Source organism: Polypterus senegalus, chromosome 9, assembly GCF_016835505.1.
Source record: "Polypterus senegalus isolate Bchr_013 chromosome 9, ASM1683550v1, whole genome shotgun sequence".
Lineage (NCBI taxonomy): Eukaryota > Metazoa > Chordata > Cladistia > Polypteriformes > Polypteridae > Polypterus > Polypterus senegalus.
In genome coordinates this window covers 112,751,906-112,779,252 of record NC_053162.1, presented here as the reverse complement: position 1 = coordinate 112,779,252, position 27,347 = coordinate 112,751,906, and the positions used below count along the sequence as shown (strand labels likewise).

General features: G+C 39.6%; 1 protein-coding gene across 1 annotated transcript in view; it reads right to left on the bottom strand.

Moving 5' to 3' along the window:
• The window catches only part of LOC120534890 (putative ATP-dependent RNA helicase TDRD12), a 441,334-nt gene that overhangs the window by 312,568 nt on the left and 101,419 nt on the right, over positions 1 to 27,347 (bottom strand). Inside the window, exon 5 of the mRNA XM_039762402.1 lies at positions 27,266 to 27,347. This exon is cut by the window's right edge and continues 136 nt beyond it. Within this exon, the coding sequence (XP_039618336.1) occupies positions 27,266 to 27,347 (82 nt within the window). The remainder of the gene's footprint in view (positions 1 to 27,265) is intronic.

Below are 27,347 nucleotides of genomic sequence, written 5' to 3'. Positions count from 1 at the left end.
GACTCTGAATGTGGCTTCTGGAGTGATGTGTTTGCAAACACAGGACCAAATGACTGGGGTTATGAACCCTGGCAGGCTACTCAGTATGGCCTAAAGACTCGATTCTCTATTTTAAAGGGACATGCCTCTCATGAGTGTGCTAAGAATCAGTGTAACCCATTAATCATTACTCTAAAGAATCCTTCTTTGCATGATTCAGGAACTTATGTCTTAGCTGCATATGCAAGTGGTCATGATCCCGAGGACTCTTTCAAATTAAGGTCAAGACACCTGCTCCCTCTCCTCTGTCCCCTTTCCTACTTAGTTTTTGACTACTGCATCCGAGTGAGGAAAAACCCTAGTTCAGGCTTTGAATCTAACCACCTTAACAAGCACGTTCTTCTCTAGCAACAGTCCCTTTCCCACTATCTAACATTTCTGACCCTACTGGTCTGCCTTGTCTTCTCTACTTATTTACTACGTCCAAAACTTCTATTGATTCCAATTGCGTTGCTTTATCTGTTCTTTTTCCCCCCATTCGTCATATGACTACCCTCATGTTTCAGTCCCATGAAGGAAATTTCACATGTTTTAAATCAAATGGAACTGCTTGGGTAGGAGAATTACCTTCTTCCTTCTGCCCAAACCTTCCATGTCAATTCCACCTCTTTTAATTCCACTCTTTCAAAATTTTTGCTTTCCCAAACTACCCCTAGATCTGATATTTGGTGGATGTGCCGAGGTCAAAACTGTTTGATATCTTGCCTTTCGATTGGTCTGGCACTTGTGCCCCTGTACAGCTAGTTATGCCCTTTCGATTATTATCCTACCCTCTTCACACTCTCTGTATCACCCCTAATTCCCAGCTCTCCACTTCCTTCCTGAACCCGTTCCCTCCCAGACTCTTCCTCCAGCTTCTCCCTGCACGGCCCAGGAGTATATATTGATTCTATAGGAGTTCCCAGAGGAGTCCCAGATAAGTTTAAAGCAAGGGATCAGGTAGCAGCTGGATTTGAATCTATCATACCTCAGATTGCCATTAATAAAAACGTTGACTGGATTAATTACTTATATTATAACCAGCAGCGTTTCCTTAATTTTACTAGAAATGCTATAGAAGGTATTCATGAACAATTAGATCGTACCTCCCTAATGACTTGGCAAAATCGTTTGGCCCTAGATATGTTACTTGCTGAAAAGGTGGAGTATGTGCTATGTTTGGTGATGCTTGTTGTACATATATCCCTAATAATACTGCACCTGATGGGTCCATTACTCGAGCACTAGCCAGCCTAACATCTCTTTCCAATGAACTTGCCACTAACTCAGGCATTTCTGACCCTTGGGATCGATGGTTCATATCCACCTTTGGGTCATGGGGCCAAAGGCTAAAATCAGTATTTATTTCTTTGGCAGTAGTATTCATTGTCCTTTTACTTATCGGATGTTGCATTGTTCCTCTTATTCGCTATATAATATCCAAATATTTCACTGCTTCTATAGCCAAGGCCTATATGCTACACGAGGAACATATGCTCCAAATTGCCTCTTCAGTTTCCTCATCCCTTTCCCCCTCTCCTCCTCCTTCCCCATCCCTTACCTCCGCCTTCTGAATTTTCTTCACTATTTTATCATGCCCAGATTGATAAAAAGGGGAATGTGGAAAAATAAAAATCAGTTATTGATCAAATCTGGTGTGCGTGCCAAGGGCCACGAGAAGTCTGTCTTGCGACAAGTGCAGCTTCTGTTTTCTGTAACGAACAAGAAGTTACAAGTGCCCAACTGATGACCTTTAAAATTGTGTAACTACTGATCCAAACAAAACTATTGTAAAGATGTAATGTCTTGAAATTCTTGTGCAACTAAAGTCATAAGGTAAAATTTTGCGCTTAGCATTATAAAAGATTTAGGACACCGACACCTGGGTGCAGATGAAGGGCAGGTGTCCTAGGACTGTGCTTCTCTGTCATTCTTACCTTTGCCTGGTGTGTATTAATAAAATATTTTTTACTAATTTTAATTATATCTCTCTGTCTTCAGTCACAAGAAATGACACTAGAGAAAAAGTGTCCACACAAGAATTGGGGCCAACTCCTACCACTCGTCCTTTTTGCCTACCGGGAGGTACCCCAGGCTTCCACAGGCTTCTCCCCTTTTGAATTATTGTATGGGCGACAACCCCAGGGACTTTTTGACATCCTAAAAGAGGGCTGGGAGGCCGAGCCCCTGCCCTCCTCTAATGTGTTGGAGTATGTTGTGCAACTATGGGACAGGCTCGCAAAAATCAGGCCTATCCTAAAGGATCACGTGACTCGTGCGCAGGCAGCGCAGGCCCGGTGTTACAACCGTAACTCCGTCCTCCGAGAGTTCCGCCCGGGGGATCGAGTGATGGTACTCGTTCCCACCTCCCATTCCAAGCTGCTAGCTCATTGGCATGGGCCATACGAGGTTAAGGAGAGAAAAGGGCTCGTCGACTATTTGGTCCTCCAACCTAATCGTCGACCGACCGAGAGGATCTATCACGTAAACTTATTAAAGCCTTGGAAAGACCGGGAAGAGTCTCCCAATGCTACTAGGTCCCTCTCCCTATTCGCTGAAGTAAACGCCCTTAACCTCGGGGAAGAGCTGACCCCCTCACAACGGTGGGAAATAACTCAGACTATACTCAGACTCATACCTGAAGTGGTGAGCGAGACACCCGGTCGGACCACACTGATTGCAAACGATATAGTCACAGAACCCGGGATGATCATCCGGAAGAGGCCCTACCGACTCCCGGAGGCAAAACGCGCCGAAGTGGAACTGGAGGTGCAACGGATGTTGGATATGGACATTACTGAGGAAAGTAATAGCCCCTGGTCCAGTCCTATCGTCCTTGTTTCCAAGCCAGACGGCTCCTTGAGGTTCTGTAATGACTTTAGACGTCTGAATCAGGTCTCCAAGTTCGATGCTTACCGATGCCCCGCATTGATGACCTTCTCGAGCGGCTGGGTGCCGCTAGATACTTGACTACCCTTGACATGTCGAAAGGGTATTGTCAGATTCCTTTAACGGCATCCGCGAAAGAAAAAACAGCCTTTAGCACCCTTAGTGGTCATTGGCAATATAAGGTCCTCCCATTTGGGCTTCACGGGGCCCCAGCGACCTTTCAACGTCTGGTGGATAGAGTGTTGAAATCCCACCAGTCCTATAGTGCCGCCTACCTGGATGACGGAGTCATCTATTCCGGCACCTGGGAGGAACATTTATTGCGGGTCTCAGCGGTCCTCGCGACATTGGCTAAAGCTGGCCTCCGTATTAACCCCCGCAAATATTTCTTTAGCTTAAAGGAGGCTAAGTATTTAGGCTATCTGGTGGGACGAGGACAGGTGAGACCACAATGTTCCAAAGTTAAAGACATCCTCGAATGGCCCCGTCCGAGTACCAAGAGACAGGTGCAGGCTTTCTTGGGGCTGGCCGGGTACTACCGCCAGTTCATACCCCGTTTCTCCGAAAGGGCAGCACCCTTGACTGATTTAACAAAGAAAGGCGCTCCCCTCCACGTGGTATGGAACGATGCGGTGGAACATGCATTCAGTGACTTAAAGAAGGCCCTAATGTCCGCACCTGTGTTGAGGACTCCGGATTTTGGAGCTCCTTTTATCCTCCAGACCGATGCTTCGGACACAGGCTTAGGCGCCGTGTTGAGCCAAAGTATCGATGGTGTTGAACACCCCGTAATGTACCTGAGCCGGAAACTGCTGGACCAGGAGACCCGGTATGCGGCGGTGGAGAGGGAAGCCCTGGCCATAAAGTGGGCCGTGACTTATCTCCGGTACTACCTGTTGGGTCGCGAGTTCACTCTGGTGACTGACCATGCCGCATTGCAGTGGATGTCCCTACATAAAGAGTCAAACCCGCGGGTCACCAGGTGGTTCCTGGACTTACAGCCTTATAAGTTCACGGTCACTTATCGCCACAGCGGCCTTCAGGCCAACGCCGATGCCCTCTCACGTATCCACAACCTCTCGGTTTGGTCCGCCCATCCTGACAGCTTCGGGCCAAGGGGGCTGGTTTGGAGGGGGGGCGTCTTGCCACGCATGCTTGCGATTAGGAGACCGCGGATGGATCTTAAAACTATATAGATATATATATATAGCAGAATACCAGCTTGCATGAGAAGTAGTGTGTTAAAGAAGGTACGAAAAGAAAAGGAAAAAATTTTAAAATAACGTAACATGGTTGTTAATGTAATTGTTTTGTCATTGATATGAGTGTTGTTCTCATATCTATCTGTATATATATATCTCTATCTATGTATCTATATATATATATATATATATATATATATATATATATATATATATATATATATATATATACTAATAAAAGGCAAAGCCCTCACTCACTCACTCATCAATAATTCTCCAACTTCCTGTGTAGGTAGAAGGCTGAAATTTGGCAGGCTGATTCCATACAGCTTACTTACAAAAGTTGGGCAGGTTTCATTTCGAAATTCTATGCGTAATGGTCATAACTGGAACCTATTTTTCTCCATATACTGTAATGGACTCGATGGCCGAGGGGGGCGGAGCTGCGTGTCTCATCACGCCTCCCACATAATCACGTGAAATGACTGTGAATGCAGTACGTAGAAAACAAGGAAGAGCTCCCAAAGAGCGTTATAGAAAAATGCATACAAGCTTATTCATAAGTGCAGCTACTGCGGAAACAAAGCACGGTGTAAACCGCAGGTTTAAACTATGTTTATGGACACGCTCCCGCTGCCCTTTGTCATGCCTTCGTCGAATACTTTATTCGTGAGATACAAGTTTAATGAGAAGACACGAGGTATAAACGAGACTTTGGATCACTTTGTAACGGAGTTAAAATTGCTGTAGCGAGAAACGTTTAAGTGCCGAGTCTTAGCTGACATTAAATAAAGCCTTGGACATCGCAACATCACACAAGAGAGCAGCTCACTTGAACTGACTGAACGCAGTATGAGTAATCACTTCCATGCATCAAACCTGTTCAAAAAACGCATTACACAATTGACAAGGTAGGAAAAGAATATGCTCCGAGCTGAGATCCACAGCTAATGCGGCCTTGCGGAAGCAACTTCCTCACCCTGCCACCAAATACTCACAGAAAAATCCACAAGTTAATACACACACTGTCTCTAGAGTTTCTCCACACTCAATGTATTCCTCGCATCCCCGTTATACCCTCTGATCTCCCATTTCAATTCAGATGCCTCCAATTTCTAATAAGGCTCTGCTGAGCGATGACAAATAATAAGTCTCAGGGACAGACCCTACAAAAGGTTGCCATTGATTTCAGGCAAGATTGCTTTTTTCATGGACAACTATACGTTGCATTCTCAAGAGTGAGCTCGCGCAGCTTCGTCATATTACAACCAGAGTGCTGAACTGACAACGTGCTATATAAAGAGAACTATAACAATCGTAATAAACGAACAATAAAACAGCGGAGAACGCGTGGATTAAATAAAAAGGCAGCTTCCTTGGCAAAGCAAGGAAAATAGATGGCCTTATATGTTGTTCGTTTATAAAACAGCGGAGAAGCTGTGTAAAGGCTGCTTCACTACACACACATATATATATATATATATATATATATATATATATATATATATATATATATATATATATATATATATATATATATATATATATATATATATATATATATATATATATATATATATATATATATATATATATATATATATATATATATATATATATATATATATATATATATATATATATATATATATATATATATATATATATATATATATATATATATATATATATATATATATATATATATAGACACACATATATATATATATATATATATATATATATATACACATATACACACACATATATATACAGTGGTGTGAAAAACTATTTGCCCCCTTCCTGATTTCTTATTCTTTCGCATATTTGTCACACAAAATGTTTCTGATCATCAAACAGATTTAACCATTAGTCAAATATAACACAAGTAAACACAAAATGCAGTTTTAAATGATGGTTTTATTATTTAGGGAGAAAAAAAATCCAAACCTACATGGCCCTGTGTGAAAAAGTAATTGCCCCTTGAACCTAATAACTGGTTGGGTCACCCTTAGCAGCAATAACTGCAATCAAGCGTTTGCGATAACTTGCAGTGAGTCTTTTACAGCCTGGAGGAATTTTGGCCCACTCATCTTTGCAGAATTGTTGTAATTCAGCTTTATTTGAGGGTTTTCTAGCATGAACCGCCTTTTTAAGGTCATGCCATAGCATCTCAATTGGATTCAGGCCAGGACTTTGACTAGGCCACTCCAAAGTCTTCATTTTGTTTTTCTTCAGCCATTCAGAGGTGGATTTGCTGGTGTGTTTTGGGTCATTGTCCTGTTGCAGCACCCAAGATCGCTTCACCTTGAGTTGACGAACAGATGGCCAGACATTCTCCTTCAGGATTTTTTGGTAGACAGTAGAATTCATGGTTCCATCTATCATAGCAAGACTTCCAGGCCCTGAAGCAGCAAAACAACCCCAGACCATCACACTACCACCACCATATTTTACTGTTGGTATGATGTTCTTTTTCTGAAATGCTGTGTTCCTTTTACGCCAGATGTAACGGGACATTTGCCTTCCAAAAAGTTCAACTTTTGTCTCATCAGTCCACAAGGTATTTTCCCAAAGTATTGGTAATCATTTAGATGTTTCTTAGCAAAATTGAGACGAGCCCTAATGTTCTTTTTGCTTAACAGTGGTTTGCGTCTTGGAAATCTGCCATGCAGGCCGTTTTGCCCAGTCTCTTTCTTATGGTGGAGTCGTGAACACTGACCTTAATTGAGGCAAGTGAGGCCTGCAGTTCTTTAGACGTTGTCCTGGGGTCTTTTGTGACCTCTCGGATGAGTTGTCTCTGTGCTCTTGGGGTAATTTTGGTCGGCTGGCCACTCCTGGGAAGGTTCACCACTGTTCCATGTTTTTGCCATTTGTGGATAATGGCTCTCACTGTGGTTCGCTGGAGTCCCAAAGCTTTAGAAATGGCTTTATAACCTTTACCAGACTGATAGATCTCAATTACTTCTGTTCTCATTTGTTCCTGAATTTCTTTGGATCTTGGCATGATGTCTAGCTTTGAGGTGCTTTTGGTCTACTTCTCTGTGTCAGGCAGCTCCTATTTAAGTGATTTCTTGATTGAAACAGGTGTGGCAGTAATCAGGCCTGGGGGTGGCTACGGAAATTGAACTCAGGTGTGATACACCACAGTTAGGTTATTTTTTAACAAGGGGGCAATTACTTTTTCACACAGGGCCATGTAGGTTTGGATTTTTTTTCTCCCTAAATAATAAAACCATCATTTAACACTAGAATTACCAGAGCCTACGAAAAACTCGTAATTCCGTCCCACCTTAAACTGCTTCTTAAATCCCTTCACACCTCTCCGCCAGCGCCCTTTGTCTTCTAAATGTGCTGATAAAGAGAAGTCGGCTATTCCATCCCCCCACCAATTTAGAACGTGCACGAACTTCTCTCAGCTCATGCCTTGATTGAGTATCTGGGGAGTGAAGTGGAGTTTTAGAGTGGAAATAATAGATCGTTGTTTGGAACACACGCATTTCATGTCTGTTCCGTTTCTACAGTAATCTGTGTCAACACATTGTTAAAACAGAAACTTTTTTATATTCTAGTAGTAGATGACAAAATGTAGGCATAAACTATATAATGTATGAAGCCTGAAGTCCAAATAGCAAAGAAACATTTTCACAAGAATAACACAATTGCACTTTTATTCAAACATATAACTGCAGAAACAAAAAGCCGCCTTAACATGCGACATTGACACCAGTTTACTGTAACTGACTCCGTGGCTCAATAGACTCAGCCCCGCTTGGGAATCAAGGTGTCGCGGGTTCGATCCTGCGCCCCTCCGTTTTGAGAAGTAAACTGCTCTTGTCTTACTGTTTTACAATAAAAGCATACATTTGATTTCAGTCTGTAACAGCCGTGCAGTTTATGATCCTTGTAAAGGTTAGCTTTTTTTTTTTATTCACTTTTCACTCTCTCAGTCGCGTTCAGAATCAATCCATACAACCCCATCTGACACGGCTGTTTTCACTAAACCCCCGGTTCTGACACAAAAAAAAGGCTGGCGAAGCTGCCTTCTTCGTATCTCACCGTCACTTGCTTTTCGTTTATTGAGTGTTCCTGCCAGTCCCCGCATGTTGCTGTATGCTTTTTCTTTTGTACTACAGGACATGCAGAGGAAAGAATGGTAAAGACCAGTAACTTCGGCGCTATATGCAATCATCAGACACTCCCCATCTGCCCGTGTCGTTCAAACACAGGAACATATATTGGTGTAAAAGTATAACAAAAGTGCACTTTTATTCAAGTGCACTTTTTCCATCGCCTTTTCCTGTAAGAAGCAGTGTACACACTTCTCTCTATCCAGCATACAGCAACATGCGGGGACTGGCAGGAACACTCAATAAAACTGAATAAAAAGAAAATCAAGTGACGGTGAGATACGAAGAAGGCAGCTTCGCCAGCGTTTGTGTATCAGAACCTTAGGGGGGGGGCGTTAGTATGCATCGTGGTACAACGCAGAGCTATAGCGCATCTGTATTCTGTTTCTTTTGTACTCGAGGGCACGCAGAGGAGAGAATAGTAAAGAGCAGTAAGTTCGGCGCTATATGCAATCATCAGACACTCCCCATCTGCCCGTTGTTTTGTTATACTTTTCAATACTTTTTATACTGCTCAAACGGGCATGCTCAAAAAATACACGTGTAATGCCACGAAAAGTGCACGCAGACACTTCATTTCTCAAACAAAACAAGTGCACTTTTATTCAAAACTACCTGTATAACCGAAGAAAAAGAAAGCAAGTTACAGTAGGCGATTGATACGACACCTTGCATGGTGCAATGCTAAGAAGTGCAGATTTTCATTCCGTGCTATATGAAATCATCACATTCAAATATTAACAGTTCCCACACACCCAAGGACCGTCCTTCCTACATTTACGACACGTGTACTTGTTGCCGTGTACACACCTCTCTGTGCTATGGTTTCTATTACACTGAATGAGCACCTGACACTGTACTTTCTTCCCTGGCTGAAGGTCCCGCATCAGAGAATTTCCGGTTCTTGCATAAATTCACACCCGATCTGACGCTGTTCGTTTTCAAATAATATTGCATTAGTGCGATTATATTTTCACATATATTGTCTCTTTCTTTCAGGTGTGTAATAGAAACCACAGCATAGAGAGAAGTGTGTACATTGCTTCTTACAGGAAAAGGCGATGGAAAAAGTGCACTTGAATAAAAGTGCACTTTTGTTATACTTTTACACCAATATATGTTCCTGTGTTTGAACGACACGGGCAGATGGGGAGTGTCTGATGATTGCATATAGCGCCGAAGTTACTGGTCTTTACCATTCTTTCCTCTGCATGTCCTGTAGTACAAAAGAAAAGCATACAGCAACATGCGGGACTTGCAGGAACACTCAATAAACGAAAAGCAAGTGACGGTGAGATACGAAGAAGGCAGCTTCGCCAGCGTTTGTGTGTCAGAACCGGGGGGGGGTTTAGTGAAAACAGCCGTGTCAGATGGGGTTGTATGGATTGATTCTGAACGCGACTGAGAGAGTGAAAAGTGAATAAAAAAAAAAAAGCTAACCTTTACAAGGATCATAAACTGCACTGGCTGTTACAGACTGAAATCAAATGTATGCTTTTATTGTAAAACAGTTAGACAAGAGCAGTTTACTTCTCAAAATGGAGGGGCGCAGGATCGAACCCGCGACCCCTTGATTCAAGCGGGGGCTGAGTCTATTGAGCCACGGAGTCAGTTACAGTAAACTGGTGTCAATGTCGCATGTTAAGGCGGCTTTTTGTTTCTGCAGTTATATGTTTGAATAAAAGTGCAATTGTGTTATTCTTGTGAAAATGTTTCTTTGCTATTTGGACTTCAGGCTTCATACATTATATAGTTTATGCCTACATTTTGTCATCTACTACTAGAATATAAAAAAGTTTCTGTTTTAACAATGTGTTGACACAGATTACTGTAGAAACGGAACAGACATGAAATGCGTGTGTTCCAAACAACGATCTATTATTTCCTCTAAAACTCCACTTCACTCCCAGATACTCAATCAAGGCATGAGCTGAGAGAAGTTCGTGCACGTTCTAAATTGGTGGGGGGATGGAATAGCCGGCTTCTCTTTATCAGCACATTTAGAAGACAAAGGGCGCCATGGAGAGGTGTGAAGGGATTTAAGAAGCAGTTTAAGGTGGGACGGAATTACGAGTTTTTTCGTAGGCTCTGGTAATTCTAGTGTTAAAAACTGCATTTTGTGTTTACTTGTGTTATATTTGACTAATGGTTAAATGTGTTCGATGATTAGAAACATTTTGTGTGACAAACATGCAAAAGAATAAGAAATCAGGAAGGGGGCAAATAGTTTTTCACACCACTTTATATTGAATATAAAACAGAAAGAGAAAATAACAACACAGCTAAAAACGCAGCGACAAATTTCAGCATAAGTTAAATGCTTGTGTCATGAGCACGAGGCGGCTATGCAGCATGTGCAAAGGACGTGGCCATCCACCATGCATAAGCTACCTTACTGACACTGGCGGGCGAAGGTGCCAACTATTCTTCCTCTGCCCAGTGCCACCACAAGCCTAGAGCCGCCCTTAGTACTGCTGCAATAAATTATTTCATCGAAGGTCGCACACAATCACTGCGCCGTGAAACTCATGTTTAATAACGTATACATCTCAGTATTTTAGGTATTCAGAGAGCTGTAATATCACGAAAGTAATGGATTCTGTGTCTAGTTGGAGGAAGAGAGCCGGTTTAAGAAGCAAGTAGTGATTCACACACATAGAGCACATAGAAGACCAAATACAAAACAAGGCATTTAACGTGCTACATTAATTACGATGTGATTTGAGAAACTGGTTACACGATTTTAAGATGAAGTTTATGATGTTCTACTTTAATGACAAAATAAACTACGTGATTAAAGTGAAAATGTCGAGATTGAAGTTGACATTTCGTGCTTTTTCCCCACTGTGTGCCTTTTTTCTCAGTACCCTAATAAGCTTTCATATGACACTCAGACAGTGGGCTACAACTCACCTTTTCACGGCGACTTTGATATGTGACTTCTTTTTTATTTCCGGCACTGTGCGATTTTGTGAACATTGAGCTTTCAAGATTCTCCAACACGCTATGTCACTCGATCAAGAAATAGTATGTTTTTCCTTTGCCTCCACTTGGTATTCGCTGAAATTCTTATATTTTCCCCCGTGCTTTTCCCATTGTCTTTTCACAGAAGGCTGAGCTTAAGGGTGATTTATATTCATTTGCATATTCAAAGAGGCGTAATTCTGGGAGGAGTTGGGGCGTTACATAAAGCGCGTGCATGAGCGTTACTTTTCATGCTGATTGGGATTTATGTAGCGGAAGAACTTGGAAGTTGGAGTATGCACAGATTCCTGCATCTGGATTTTTCTGTGCGTAAGCACATTTCGGCTTTTGTGCTTACGCCATGTTATAGTGCGAGTTCATTATACATGAGGCCCCTGGCGAAGTCATGGAGAACATGGAAGGACGAGTTCAGATTATACACTGAACTTGCAATGCCGGAGGTAGAGGAAAACACTACGGTCAGATTATTCCGTTATCTTATTGGAGAGAGTGGCAGAGAATTGTGTTAGTAGCTGACCGTTGATGTAAGACCTAATGAGTTAACCATGAGCTTGATGATACGTAAATTTGATGAACATTACAACCCGAAAATAAACAAAACTGTACAGAGGTTCACATTTTTTTCAAGAAATCAGGCAAGGGGAGAAAATATAGACAATTACGTCACAGATCTGAGAGTGTTAGCAGGCACATGCAATTTCAGGGAGATTAAAAGTTCCCTTATACGTGACTGAATTGTGTGCGGAACCAGTGATGCAAGTTTGCAACAAAGATTACGGAGAGAAGACAAACTGACTTTAGAGAGGTGCATACAAATACGTATGCAGAGCCACAGAACTGTCGAAGGAGAACAGCAGAACAGTCACACGGGCTTCCCCATTCTATACTTCTCCCAGTGCATCTCTCTAAACCCTCCGTGTGGGAACATTATCATAAGACTTAACAATTTTATTGTTACACCTTCTACGTGCACCCAACCGTCCTTATTTAGGAGTCTTCCATGCTTTACCGCTTGCTGCTTCTTTCCATTCACCTTCCTAGCTCTTTATTTAAACAGTTTTACTTATCACTTTTCCGTTCCTTTGCGGTCTTCTCCCTTTTCGTTCAAAATATGCGCCTCCTTGCCTTTTTACAGTCAGTTCCCCTTACGTCACACCATGGTATGTTTAGCACAAGTTAATACCGGGAATGCCTGTTAAACATCTTACATTCACGAGTAGCGATTTGAGCAGTGAACAGTTCGATGAATGAAATCTGTTATCTTTACAACGGTTGACAAACACGGAATTTAACTTCAAAACAACATGTCCTCCAAATACGAACCTGATTGAAAGAAATGATGATAATCAAATCCTTGATGACAGCAACACTCATAACAATGACAAAACAATTACATTGACAATCAGGTTATGTTATTTTTAAAATGTCTCCTTTTCTTTTTCATAACTTCTTTAACACACTACTTCTCCGCTGCGAAGCGTGGGTATTTTGCTAGTATATATATATATATATATATATATATATATAAATAAAATAAATTCATACATACATATACACGCACACACATTCAATCTTGTGCCACCGAATTGCACGTGAGACAGGAGACAAGACCAGGTTTCCAAGGAAAAATAACTTTATTGCTGAGTAGGCAGGAGCAGTCTCTAGCAGTCAATACAAAATAGGTTTCTATCCTCAGTAAACAAGCACACCAGTTACAAGCAATCATCCTACTTTAGTTCCCTTCTTCAGATTAAAAAAAAACAATAAGTCTTTTTTGTCGAACAGGTCACCACCTCGGAGGCACCGGCTGGTGTGGCCGCAGTCTGGAAGATTTAGGACAGGTCAGTTCTCAGCTTTAAATATTCTAAACATTGTACGACAAGCACATTACGTGGTAAACTGGCAAACCTACAGCTGAACCAACAGAGATTAAGTTAAGAATGTACTTCTTTCCCATTGAAATACTACGACGGAGTTTTTTGATGGGCAGCTGTGTTACTTTGCCATTAGTCACTGTTTAACAGAGTGTCAGGTTGCAACCACCTATGGCAGTTGGTAGGAAAATGCCGCAGAGCAGCTTTGGAGCTGTCCTCGTGCTATTGCCGTTGCCATCAGACACGGTGAATTGGTGGCATCACCAGTCACAATATATACAGGTCAAATTCCGTTAAAACAGTGGGGTCGTTTTAACAATTTTTTTGGTACTGGATAATAATGTTTTAAAAAAAAAAAACTCATTACAGTGAAGTCAGGTTTAAATTGTGATTCAGGAGCTCCAGTAAATAGTCAATGAAATTGCTCATTAATGTAATTTTGTTTACTCCACAACTGTTACACTCTTGCAGGTTCCGAACCTGACAAAGGTTTCTGCAGACCGTTTCAATGTGGGCGTATCTGAGGTGTGAGATAAATGTCAATCAAATTTGACTCCGGCTGTACTTGCAGAACTCTGGTGGTTCACCGCAGCTAGATTCTTGTTGTTTATTTCCAGGTTTCTAAAAGTATGGTTTGACTAAGCTGAACACATTGATCAGATTGAGGATTAATTTTTGGATTGCCCAACAGAAAAGTGTTGACTGCTGAGCTTCCCACATGCTTAAGCTGTTCAAGAATTTTCCAAAGTATTTAATAAATTTCCCGATATTTTACTCTAAAACACCTGCACACCATAATCTTTTTTTTTTTTAATGTTGTATTTAAATGTGTTTTTGAATATTGTGCTCACATATAAACAATTCTGATTTACGAATGTGATCTTCAGTTTCTCACATAAACATTTTATCATGACTCACAAAAGAACAGACAGCAGCTGACCAGAAACGGTCAATCCATTAGGTAATGTCACCTAAAGTGCACTGTTTTTCAAAGTTAAGGGCTGTGTGCTCTGGACACTAAGGGGCGTGTCGTTTATTTAACTCAAGCAGTACTTACTCGGGAAAGTTTGTATTATGGATGCTAAGAGGTAACGTTTTAGTAACAAAAGGGGCATGCATTCCAGACACTAAGGGGAACCGCCAATCCCCCTCTCCCCTCCCCCGCCAGACCTTGACATCTAATAATACCGACTACACATTGTGGACAGTGAAGGGTGATGTTCATGAATCTAAACCAATTTACTTTACAGAAAAACTTGGAACTTCTCACTCAACTGAAACACCATGCTATGTTTCAACTAAATTATAATGCAATTCCTGTTATAATGCACTACTGTTTCAGTCTTGAGCACTTCATTCTAGTGGAATTTAACTTGTGTATGTACTGTATATCTATGTATATATAGGTGGAATCCCGTTGTAACAAAATTCATGGGACCATAAATATATTTTTGTTGTAACAAATATGAAGAAAATATGTATACCTGTAATATTGTGACTGGGGTCACTGACGATTCACTCTCTCTAACAGCAGTTGTGCAAGGTCAGCTTCATAGCTGCTCTGCTCCATCTGGAAATAGTAAACCATGAGTGAAGAAATTGGTTGTCCTCTATAGGATCAGGCTTACTGCATAACATGCTTGTCACACAACGTTCGGAACATTTAACACCCAACTTGGAATCACCTTTCTGTCTCTCGCGCAACTAACTCTGTGACCTAAGCTTGACAATATCTGTATAAAAATCAACAGTGCTTTTTAAACTGCAAAAAATATTTTATTTGAAAATAAGACGTTAAGATGTAATTTTTTTTGTACAAAATACAGGTATGAATACTGAATAAAAATGAGATTAGATGTAACTTTTTTTTTATAGAAATATAAATGTGCTATTTTTTGTTTCATTCAGGTATCTTTAACTTTGTCTTCTAGCTTTTTGCAATCCTTCAAAATTGTTGACAGCATTGAAGGCATGATTCTGAATGTTTTTGCCATGTCATTTTTCTTCATTCTGGAATCAACTTTTTACTGGACTATTAATTTTTTCTTTCAGCATAAAGCAATGTCATTTTTCACTTTCTTTGGTCATTGCAAAGAAAACTTTTGAGTAGCATTATGAAACTCAACACCTCCAATATCATCCACATGACAACTACCCACACAGACGCTAAATGGAGCACAGACTCAGAATTCAACTATGTGTATGATGTTGTGCCTACACTTTCACTGAGCCTTGCCGAGACTAGATATTTTGCAAAAAACTGTCACTTTCCTTTGGTCTAGCAAGAAAGAGAAAGCCTGTTGTAGCTGTAGGCACAGCATAAAGTATTTTTTGCATTGGTCAAAAAAAATGTTCGTTATACTGAAATTTAAACTTTGTTAAAACAAATTCAATCTAACATGATGTTGGATGAATGTTTGTCCATGCCAACAAAACGTATTTCTCATTCTGAAAGTTTTGTTACAGTGATCCCTCGCTATATCGCGCTTCGACTTTTGCGGCTTCACTCCATCGCGGATTTTAAATGTAAGCATATCTAAATATATATCACAGATTTTTCGCTGGTTTGCGGATTTCTGCGGACAATGGGTCTTTTATTTATGGTACATGCTTCCTCAGTTTGTTTGCCCAGTTGATTTCATACAAAAGACGCTATAGACAGATGGCTGAGAAGCTACCCAATCAGAGCACGCATTACGTAGTAAATAAAACTCCTCAATGATATACAATATGCTTCCTGCGTGGTGCTTCGCACACTTCAAAGTTCTAACAGCCCGTATTGATTTTTGATTGTTTGCTTTTCTCTGCCTCTCTCACTCTCTCTGACATTCTCTGCTCCTGACGGAGGGGGTGTGAGCAGAGGGGCTGTTTGCACAGAGGCTGTTTGCTTAGAAGATACGGACGCTCCTGTAAAAAATGCCGAAAGACTACTCCCATTGATCTCTTCATTGCGGCCGCTTTATCGCAGGTGCTTCGTATACTTAAAAGCCCAACAGACCTATTGATTTTTGCTTGTTTACTTTTCTCTCTCTCTCTCTGGCATCCTCTGCTCCTGACGCGCGCACTCCTTTGATGAGGAAGATATGTTTGCATTCTTTTAATTGTGAGAAAGAACTGTCATCTTTGTCTTGTCATGGAGCACAGTTTAAACTTTTGACTAAAGGGTGTTATTTCATGTCTAGAGGGCTCTAATAATGTTAAAAAACGTATTTAGGAGGTCGTAAACAGGTTTTCTATGCTCTAATTGTGAAAATATTAGATGTATAAATAAAGACTATTTATCATTTATCTGTCTGGAGCAGATTAACTGCTATAAACAAGGGTTTACTGTATAACTTTGCGGAGAATATTTATAAACAGTGTGGGAGTGTTTCTAAGGGCTTAAAATATATAAAAATAACCATACAAACATATGGTTTCTACTTCGCAGATTTTCACCAATCGCGGGGGGTTCTGGAACGCAACCCCCGCAATCGAGGAGAGATTACTGTACTTCACTATTCGGTATAATAGGATTTGACCTGTATATATTATATATTAGGCCTGGGAAAGTTAATCCATTAATTTTTGCGATTAGTGTGGACTGTTAAACATGTTAAAAAATATTGTTGCTTCCAGAGCCGGTAATGAGGAAAAAACCTCAGGCAATTTTTTTTAACCTTAAAAAACAATAATAAAAAAGGTGTGTACCTAAAGAATTACAAACGCATCCAGTACCATATTTATATACTACCTTTAAAAAATGTATGAAATAAAATTTTCATTTAAAGGTTTATCATTTTTTATTACACAGTTAACAACGATACACCACATATCATTAGGTAGTACTGGTGTTCATTTTCTTGATTTATACATATTGACATTGGTGCAAGGAAGTAGGAGGAAAGGAGGTTTATGGCAGTCCTGGTACAATACTAGCAAAATGTTGAGAACACAAACCTTATGCTCCTCTTTTTATTTTATTTCATGCTTCTTTAAGAATATGGAATCAATGTCATATCACATAAGTTTTCTTTGAGTGAATCAAAATAAATCTCTCTTCATTTAACTTGCCAGTCTGCCAGCCAGCTAAGACTTTAATGATTATCCCTATCCATTATTCCAGTTTGCAGTATCTTCACTAATTTATGCAGAGAATGCAAAATAACCATCCAAGTAATGTACAGTGTCAGTTTTTTTAACAGCTATGTAGATCTATTTTACTGTGCCAGGAGGTGTAGGCAGAGCAGTGTTTTCCAATCATTTTTCTGTGGTAGCATACTTTTTGTAATCCAAAAAATCCCAAGGCACTCCACGATTCTACCAACCAAAAAAGCATTAAATCTCTTAAATGTATAAAATTATCCAAAAAAAGCAGCTTGGAAATTGCAGTTCACAGACACAGCACTAACTGACCACTTTAGACACAGTTCCCAGCTGCTTTGTCCTTTGGTCCACTAAGAAACAGGTGGTCCTTTCTATGCCTCACTCCATTGACCCTGGGTCAGAGGAAACTTGCATTCCCACTGGCCCTGTACACAAGGCAGACGGACCCCCGTCACATGTCCTGGCTGCTAAAGTGCTTTCTAAGTGATGTGTCTGCAAAATGGCAATCACAGAGATGCTTTTATGTCGGAGAATTTTTTTGAGGAATTCTCTGACTTAATGTCAATTTTAATTACGAACTATGACACACTCTTAATAGTCGGTGACTAATTTCTATATAGATAATCAGTGTGACCAAAAAGTAAAAAAATTTATGAACCTCCTGGACTCTCTTGATTGCTCGTTAATCAGGCTACACATAAAGCAGGTCATACGTTAGACTTAGTGATTACTAAAGGACTAAAAATTTATATAAAGCAGGTCATTGATACGGGTCTATCAGACCATTTTCTTTTACTTTTTAATATAGAAATAATGATAGAAAACACTCATGAGAAGCATATTGCTAAAAAAACACTTCTTTGACTCATGAGCAGCTTTAAAACTTACAAACATTCTAAGCAATCAGCCCGTTTGCAACTATAATAGCGAGGATAATGTAAATAGTAAGGTGGAAAGATTTAATACTACTGTAACATCTAATTGTTACAAAATGGCGCCTCTGTTAGGCTATGCCTTTGCATTTGTCTTGCCCTGCTCATTGAGGTTATGGGATATTTTTGTGTTTTTTGTTTATTTTGTGACACTAGTCGTAGGTGGTTTACCAGCCGCGTTAGTGTACAATTGTATTTCATTGATCAACATTAGATCAGCATTGGAAAATTTCTCCCAGCATTACAACTATACCTTTTTTCCTCCGCCTTTTGTGAATGATACGTTTTTCAGCGACTTTTCCTCTCTGTTGGTTAACGGCACCCGAGTCAACCTGCAGTCCCATCGGAGGAAATGTGGAAAAAGGGCATGTGTGCATGCGAGGATACGGTGTCTATGGCACTGTGTTTCTGATGTGGATCATCCATCTTTATCTATGGATTATTTGAGAAGGCCGACATGCTTGAGACCTGTTCTGCTGGGATTACCCGACGTGTTGTTTCCTCCTCCCCATCCTAGACGCTGAGTTCGCCGAGGGAGTAATCCCGGACTTCTCCGTGCTATCCCTCGTATTCCAGAAAATGCTAATTTGACGGCCGCTGTTTCTATGACTCTACCAGCTAAGGTAGCACTGATTAATGCACACTCTATCGCAAACAAGTCTTTTATTTTGAATGACTTTTTTACTAGTAATAAATTGGATTTCAGGTTCCTGACAGAGACTTGGCAGCGTGATTTGGATTTTACTAATCTGATAGAGTTGTGTCCCGAGGACTGCTCTTTCATTAGCACACTGCGGCACAGCGGCCGTGGAGGTGGGATCGCCATGGTTTTTAAGAAGTTATTTTAATGTCATTCTGTTCCTACAATTTCATATAAGACTTTTGAACTTCAGATTGTTAAAGTTGGGCGTGTAACCCCAACCCCAAATATATTGTATTTTAATTTATCGTCCAACTGATGCGATTAGTCCTTTTCTTACTGATTTTCAAGATTTTGTACCCACCATTATTAAGCTGGATAGAATAATAATGCTTGGTGACTTTAACATCCATGTGGATGATATTTTATGTAGTATGGCTTCTGAATTTATGTATCACCGACTCTTTTAATGTTGTTCAACATGTTGTTGGCCCTACTCATAGTGAGGGGCCATACATTGGATTTGTTTTTTTCTTATGGAGTTAGCTTGGATGATGTTATAATTTGTAATGTAACCTTTAGTGATCATAAGTGTGTTTTGTTTGACTTGTCTTCAAATTTGGAGCTGTCATCCTGTGTTAACTCGAGTCGTACTCGTTTTATTAATGAGTTAGTGATCAATCAGTTTATTGATTTATTTGTGGCATCTGATGCCGGCAGTAATATTGATAATGTTGACTTAGCAGTTCAATGTTTTAATGACCATTGTACTGATATTTTGAATAAGATTGCTCCTCTTAAGATCATGCATTGTTCTGTCACCCACTTAGTTCCTTGGATGAATGACTCCATTCGTAATCTTAGGCATTCCTGCTGAAAAGCGGAGCGCCTATGGAAGTCTACAAATCTGGAAGTTCATCATTCATACTTAAAGGATTTACTTGCTTCTTTTAATTCTTTGGTTAGGGATGCTAGAACAGCGTATTTTTCTAAACTTATTCAGACTCACAAGCGTAATCCCAAAGTGCTATTTGATACTATTCACAATATTATTTCTCCATCTCAATCTGTTACTCAGGTTTTTTCTGATTGTGACTGTAATAATTTTCTTAGATTTTTTATTGGCAAGGTTAATGTTGTTCGGGCTAGTATTGTTCCAGCTGTCTTACCTAATGCTCTCATTCACTCATGTTCCAAGTCTTTTGTGTTCTTAGAAGTTTCACTTTTGGATCTTTCTGACTTGCTCAGGAAGATTAAACCTTCATCATGTCCTACTGAATGTTAAAATCTTTGAGTTGTATAGGTCGATGCCTTTTGAATATCATAAACTGCTCCCCGAGATCTGGTGTGGCTCCATCATATTTTAAGCATGCTGTAATTCAACCGTTGTTGAAAAAATCTAACTCTGATCCCTCTATTTTGAGTAATTACAGGCCAATTTCAAAACTGCCTTTTATTGCCAAAGTTTTGGAAAAGGTGGTTGAACAGCAACTTTGTGCCTTCTTAGAAAAGCAGGGGTTCTTTGATTCTTTTTAATCTGGTTTTCAGAGGCCACATTCTACAGAAACAGCACTTCTAAAGGTTTTTAATTATCTTTTAATTGCTGCTGATGCAGGCAAGTGCTCTGTGCTTGTACTGTTAGATCTTACCGCAGCTTTTCATACGGTGGGACCATCTGATTCAATTAATAGATTAGAGCTGTTAGGTGTCTCCGGCTCTGCTTTGGACTGGTTCTCCTCTTATTTGTCTAATAGGAGCTTCTCAGTCGGTGTGGCTGGCTTTTCATCTGACTCTGCTCCTTTGACATGTGGAGTGCCACAGGGATCGGTTCTTGGACCTGTACTCTTCTCTTTATATATTCTTCCCCTATCACAGATTCTTAACTCTTTCAAGGACATCTTGTATCATCTATATGCAGATGATATACAGCTTTATTTTTCATTTAAGCCTAACCAAATTAATACTTTGGTCACTTTAGTTGATTGTCTGTCTCAGGTTAACGACTGGCTCAGTATTAATTACGTGCAGTTGAATTCAGGAAAAACTGAGGTACTGATTGTTGCTTCTCCTTTTCTTCATTCTGAGATCAGTTTAAAATTATCTTCTGTCTCACCTGTTATTAAGTCGAGTCTACGTAACCTTGGGGTTACTTTTGACCAATTCCTGACACTTGATGAATATGTAAAGTCAGTGAGCTGCTCATATTTCTTTCATTTAAGAAATCTTTCAAAACAAAGAAATGTTGTTTCAAAATCAGAATTGGAGGTGCTTGCTCATTCTTTTATTTCCTTACGGCTTCATTACTGTAATGCTCTCTTTACAGGTTTGAGCAAGTCCTCTCTCTCACGCCTTCAGTTAGTTCAAAATGCAGCCGCCAGGCTCCTAACTCGTGCTAGCCAGAATGATCATATCACTCCCATTCTGTACACACTGCACTGGCTCCCAGTGTTTTATAGAATTCATTTTAAAGTTTTGGTACTTACTTTCAGAGCTTTGCATGGACAAGCTCCTGAGTACCTAACCAGCCTGCTCCAACGTCATACAGCTTGCCGGACTCTAAGATCTGGGCAACAGGGTCTTCTTGTTGTCCCACGCACTCCGCTAAAAACCCGTGGGGACCTTGCCTTTCAGTCTATGGCAGCAAGACTATGGAATAGCGTGCCTTGTGGTCTGCGTGGAGTCAAGTTTGTTGATTCTTTTAAAAAAACAACTAAAAACATTTCTTTTTAAGCAAGCGTTTAATCAGTGCTGAAGAGTTCCAGTTTGTTTATTTATTGTTTTTATTGGTTTTGTTTATGTTTTTGTTTCAACTGTTTGTATTTGTTCTGTATTTGCTGTTCAGTGCTCTGTGACCTTTTGTCTGTGAAAGGCGCTATATAAATAAACTACTACTACTACTAAATTGAGAGCTGCTGTTGACATAGTTGCACCTGAAAAGACAGTTGAAAATTCTTCTAACATTGTTATACAATGAAAGACCCAAAGAGTGTCTGATTTAAAGAGAACATGCCACAGAGCTGAGCGTAAATGGAGGAAGACTAAACTAACTGTCCACTATGAAATATTAAAAGTTAAAATAACAAAATACAATAACACAGTCTGTCTTGAGAAGTGCTGCTATTTCTCTAAGATTATAAATAACAATGCTAGTAATCCCAGAGTCTTATTCTCTCTGATTGATTGTCTGCTAAACACAGGTAATTCAAAGGAATGCCTAATTACTTTCAGTAAAACCTGTGAGGCTATTGCTGTATTTTTCAATCAAAAAATTAATGATATTAGAAATAACATAGTACATCTCCCCAACACTAAGGATCCTCCTAAACCCCAGCATTCTGTTATAAACAAATTAAACTCTTTCACTAGGATAGATTTACATAAAATAATTTCTCAACTGAAACTCTCCACCTGCGTCCTTGACCCAATACCAACAAATTTTTTTCAAAGTACCACCGGGCGTGCTAATTGATGATGTCCTTGACATAGTAAATTCATCATTAGATATGGGGGTCTTCCCAGACTGTCTTAAGTTTGCTGTAGTTAAACCCCTACTTACGAAACATAATCTCGACCCCTCAGCTCTTGAAAATTTTAGACCCATCTCTAACCTGCCATTCTTAAGTAAAATTCTGGAGAAGGCAGTCATTATGCAGTTAAATGACCACCTAAATAAACATGTTATTATTGATAAATTTCAGTCGGGTTTTAGAACAAATCATAGCACATAAACTGCACTCAAAGTAGTAAATGATCTGATCTGATCTGATCATGTAAATGCAGACAGAGGCCATTTATCTGTTCTCATCCTCTTAAATCTGAGTGCCGCATTTGACACCATTGATCATAATATTTTTAGAAATCGCCTTAGTCAATGGTGGGCCTCTCTGGCAGTGTCTTAAATTGGTTTGAATCCTACCTGGCAGGGAGAAAATTCTTTGTTCGTTGTAATTACAACTCAAAGACACATGATATCCAATATGGTGTTCCACAAGGCTCTATCCTGGGTCCGCTGCTCTTCTCAATCTACATGCTTCCGTTAGGTCAGATTATCTCAGGGCAGAACGTGAGCTACCACAGCTATGCTGATGACACACAGCTGTATTTATGAATAGCACCTGAAAACCCTGATTCTCTTGATTCACTAACAAAATGTCTGACTTGTATCTCAGAATGGATGAATAGTAACTTTCTCAAGTTAAAAAAAGAGAAAACTGAAATCTTAGTGATTGGCAATAATGGATACAATGAAGCTATTAGAAATAAACTGGATACATTAGGATTAAAAGTCAAGACGGAAGTAAAAAGCTTAGGGGTAACTGTTGACTGTAATCTAAATTTTAAATCACATATTAATCAGATCACTAGGACAGCATTTTTTCACTTAAGAAACATAGCAAAAGTTAGACCTCTTATATCATTGAAAGATGCTGAGAAATTAGTTAAACCGTTTGTTTTCAGTCGACTAGATTAGTGTAACGCACTCCATTGTGGACTACCCAAAAAAGACATAAATCATTTGCAACTAGTGCAGAATGCAGCTGCTAGAATCCTAACTAGAAAAAGAAAACCTGAGCATCTCTCTCCAGTTTTGATGTCACTACACTGGTTAACTGTGTCATTCAGGATTGACTTTAAAATTCTGCTTATGGTTTATAAAGCCTTAAGTCACCCCATCTTATATATCGTAATGTCTGACACCTTTTATTCCAAATTGTAACCTCAGATCCTCAAATGAGTGTCTCCTTAGAATTCCAAGAACAAAACTTAAAAGAAGTGGTGAGGCGGCCTTCTGCTGTTATGCATCTAAAATCTGGAATAGCCTGCCAATAGGAATTCGCCAGGCTAATAAAGTGGAGCACTTTAAAAAAAACTGCTGAAAACACATTACTTTAACATGACTTCACTGTAATTAAAATCCTGATACTCTGTATAGCCAACTCATTATAATAACTATTCATGGTGGTTCTAAAATCTGTACTAACCCCTACTCTCTCTTCTGTTTCCTTTTCCGGTGTCCTTTTGGTGGTAGCTTGCGCCACCAACATCTACTCAAAGCACTGTGATGTTCCAACAGTGATGGATTAAAAGCCATAAGTCTGCATGACCATCATCATCATGAAGTCCGTCTGTGAGAACCCTAAATACAAAGAGGACTATTTCATTTATGTTAAGTAGAATGCCCAGAGGGGACTTGGCAGTCCCGTGGCCTGGAACCCCTACAGATTTTATTTTTTTCTCCAGTTTTTTTTTGTTTTTTCTGTCCACCCTGGCCATCGGACCTTACTCCTTTTCTATGTTAACTAGTGTTTTCTTATTTTAATTTCTTATTTTGTCTTTTATTTTCTTTTCTTCATTATGTAAAGCACTTTGAGCACTTTGCTACTTTTGTATGAAAATATGCTATATAAATAAATGTTGTTGGCTCATTCAGGAAGTTCCATCCTCCTCAGACAATTCTTTACCATCTGAGGAGCATGTCTCTCTCAGGTCTTAACATATACCTGTATGTTAAGACCTGAGAACATCTCAGATGAGCCAAAACATTTATTTATATAGCATATTTTCATACAAAAGTAGCAAAGTGCTCAAAGTGCTCAAAGTATATATATATAATAGACTTAGCAGTTTCTATGTATGCACAACATTTTTAATTAATTTATCTGATACTTCATCAACATTAACCATTGTCACACACGTGCGAGTAGGGGGACGTTGTGTGGACCAAGTAAAGGTAATTCCATGCCAGGTCAGGGGAGGGTGGGGTGCACTAAACCTTGTCCTGTTATCTCTATAGACTAGCTGCGGGAAAACCTATCTGAGTCAAGAATGTCACTTCCGGTTCCGGCGGCCAGAAGAAAGTCACTTCCGGCACCCAGAAGAATGTCACTTCCAGTTCCGGTGCCCAGGTTGATGCCAGAAAAACATCACTTCCAGTCTGACCACTTAAAAACACCATCTTTTCCAACCTTGATCAGTTTTGTCTTGGACTCTGTACTCTCAACAACTCTGTTGAATACGAAATAAACCCAGCTAGGAATATTATATGGGTGGCTGCCCCAAACCTTTTTACGTGTCTCGAGTCTGTTCATTTTCACACCATGAAGCACTTCAATCCAGGGTTTAAAGGCCCTTCATATATATATTTGTGAAACCAATCTTCATCAATTTTCATAGCACATTTTCATAGTGCAAAGTACTATAGTAGCTGTTGTGGTATAACATTTTGTCAGTCAAAGCAAATGCAATATTAGTTGTTTTACTTCACTGATATGCTTTTATGTCTAATCCAAGAGTCTTTAGGACGGAGTCAGAAGTAAATTTTATGACAGGGTTGAGAGAAATGCTTAAAACCAGTTAGGCAAATGATTCTCTGCAGGACTATCTCAATCAACCTCCACAGGAAAGCCAAACAAACTAGCTGGCAAGCTTCACTCCACAAATGGTTTTTGGTGGCAGGTGTGAAAATAAGCCAATAACTATGGAGGAATATTTCGGACAAAAATAAATAAATAAATGCATAAATAAATAAAAGTACTGTGAAATGTGAGCATAAATAAATAAATGTGTCATGAAATGAGAGCCTAAATAAATAAATATGTCATGAAATGAGAGCATAAATAAATAAATGTGTCACGAAATATGTTTTTTGTTGCTTATTTATTTCATTTTGTCCGTTGCATTCCTGCAAACCGTCATAAAATACAACTTGAAATAAAACTGTTACTTTCACTTGTCAAAGCTGAGAGGGTGGGCTCTAACACGCTCCCTAGTTACTGATTGGTGAATTGAAGCACAAGAATTAATTAGAAAAATGCTTACTACTGCCGATGAAATTGATTCTGCCGAAGATATTACCTATTTCAGAGAGAGAATTGAACATTTATCAGAAGAAATTACAATGTTGGCGGCCCTTTTAGACTCGGATGTAGATGAAATTATTTTTGAAATTATTGAAGAACAGGTGGAACGGATTCTACTACACTCCAGTTCAGGTGACACAGTTCCCTGCTCTGGACGTCCATCCTTTGACATTCCAGCTGATTCACTAGAACACCTTCTGTTATGCGGTTTAAAAGAACGACAGATTGTAGACCTATATGGTTGTATCGGAGAAGACGATCACCAGGCGAATGAGCCAGTTTGATATACGTTAAGCTGCAACGGCTGTATTAGTTTAGGTGCTTTGAAATGGAATGCCCAAAGCAACTCCAACTAATATTTTGAACTGAGTATTTGACCCTTGTTTTACGAGTATAAAGTCAGGTGCATATTCGCAGCTACTTTTTCGAACAACTTTGCCACTGATCAGAGCTGTAGAGTATTCTATTGACTCTGCTGGAATGTCATAGGATGGACGTCCAGAGCAGGGAACTGTGTCACCTGAACTGGAGTGTAGAGTCCGTTCCACCTGTTCTTCGATAATTTCAAAAACAGTTTCATCTATATCGGAGTCTAAAAGGGCCGCCAACATTGTAATTTCTTCTGATAAATCTTCAATTCTCTCTCTGAAATAGGTAATATCTTCTGCAGAATCCATTTCAACGGCAGTAGTAAGCATTTTTCTAATTAATTATTGTGCTTCGATTCACCAATCAATAACTAGAGGGCGTGTTAGAGCCCACCCTCTCAACTTTGACGAGTGAAAGTGACAGTTTTATTTCAAGTCGTATTTCATGACGGTTTGCAGGAATGTTACGGACAAAATGAAATAAATAAATAAGCAAGCAACAAAAAACATATTTCGTGACACATTTGTTTATTTATGCTCTCATTTCATGACACATTTATTTATTCATGCTCACATTTCACAGTACTTTTATTTATTTATTTAATTTTGTCCGAAATATTCCTCCATAAATAACTAGGGAAGGTGCTGCATCAGAATTTTATTGGTCTAAAGTTGGCTGTTTGGATTTGAATCAGAAGCCATTCTGAATCATGACACCTTACTGGAAGTAGGATTTGAACAGAGAATGTGTAAAATTGCCTATGTAACCCCTCCTTCTCTCACACCACACCATCATGATGAAGGACCATCTCACAAACCATGGACTAAAAAGAAGACCACACTGACACACACAGCTCAGCAGCCATATTGAGACAGGCAAGCAACCTGTTCTGAAGAAAGCTGACTAAAAATGATGAATTAAATAGAGACATTTTAAGTAACTAAGAAGTCTATGTGCTGCCTGAAACTACATATCAACATTTATCAGGGTGTATGGTTGCCAGTATTCAAATGTACTTTGCTTACTGTTATTATTTTATGACTATTAATAATAACACATTATTGAAAGTGTAACATAACTCCTGCTTGTCTTTTACTCTATGTAATAGCCTGATGTTATAGCTGTAGAAGGGAAGGTGGGGAGAGCCACACAAAATGTTTATCAACTTACATGCAAAATTTCACATCACAACAGTAGCATACCTGGAAACTGAACCCAGGCCCTTAGAGGTAGCTTTGCTGAGGACAATGCTCAAAAACATACATTTATGGGATTCTTACTTGCAGAAACCAGAAGTTTTGAGGTGCTTGCAGAGTGGTTTGCTTCTCTTTTGAAATTCTTTTGCTTTCCATACACCATCTG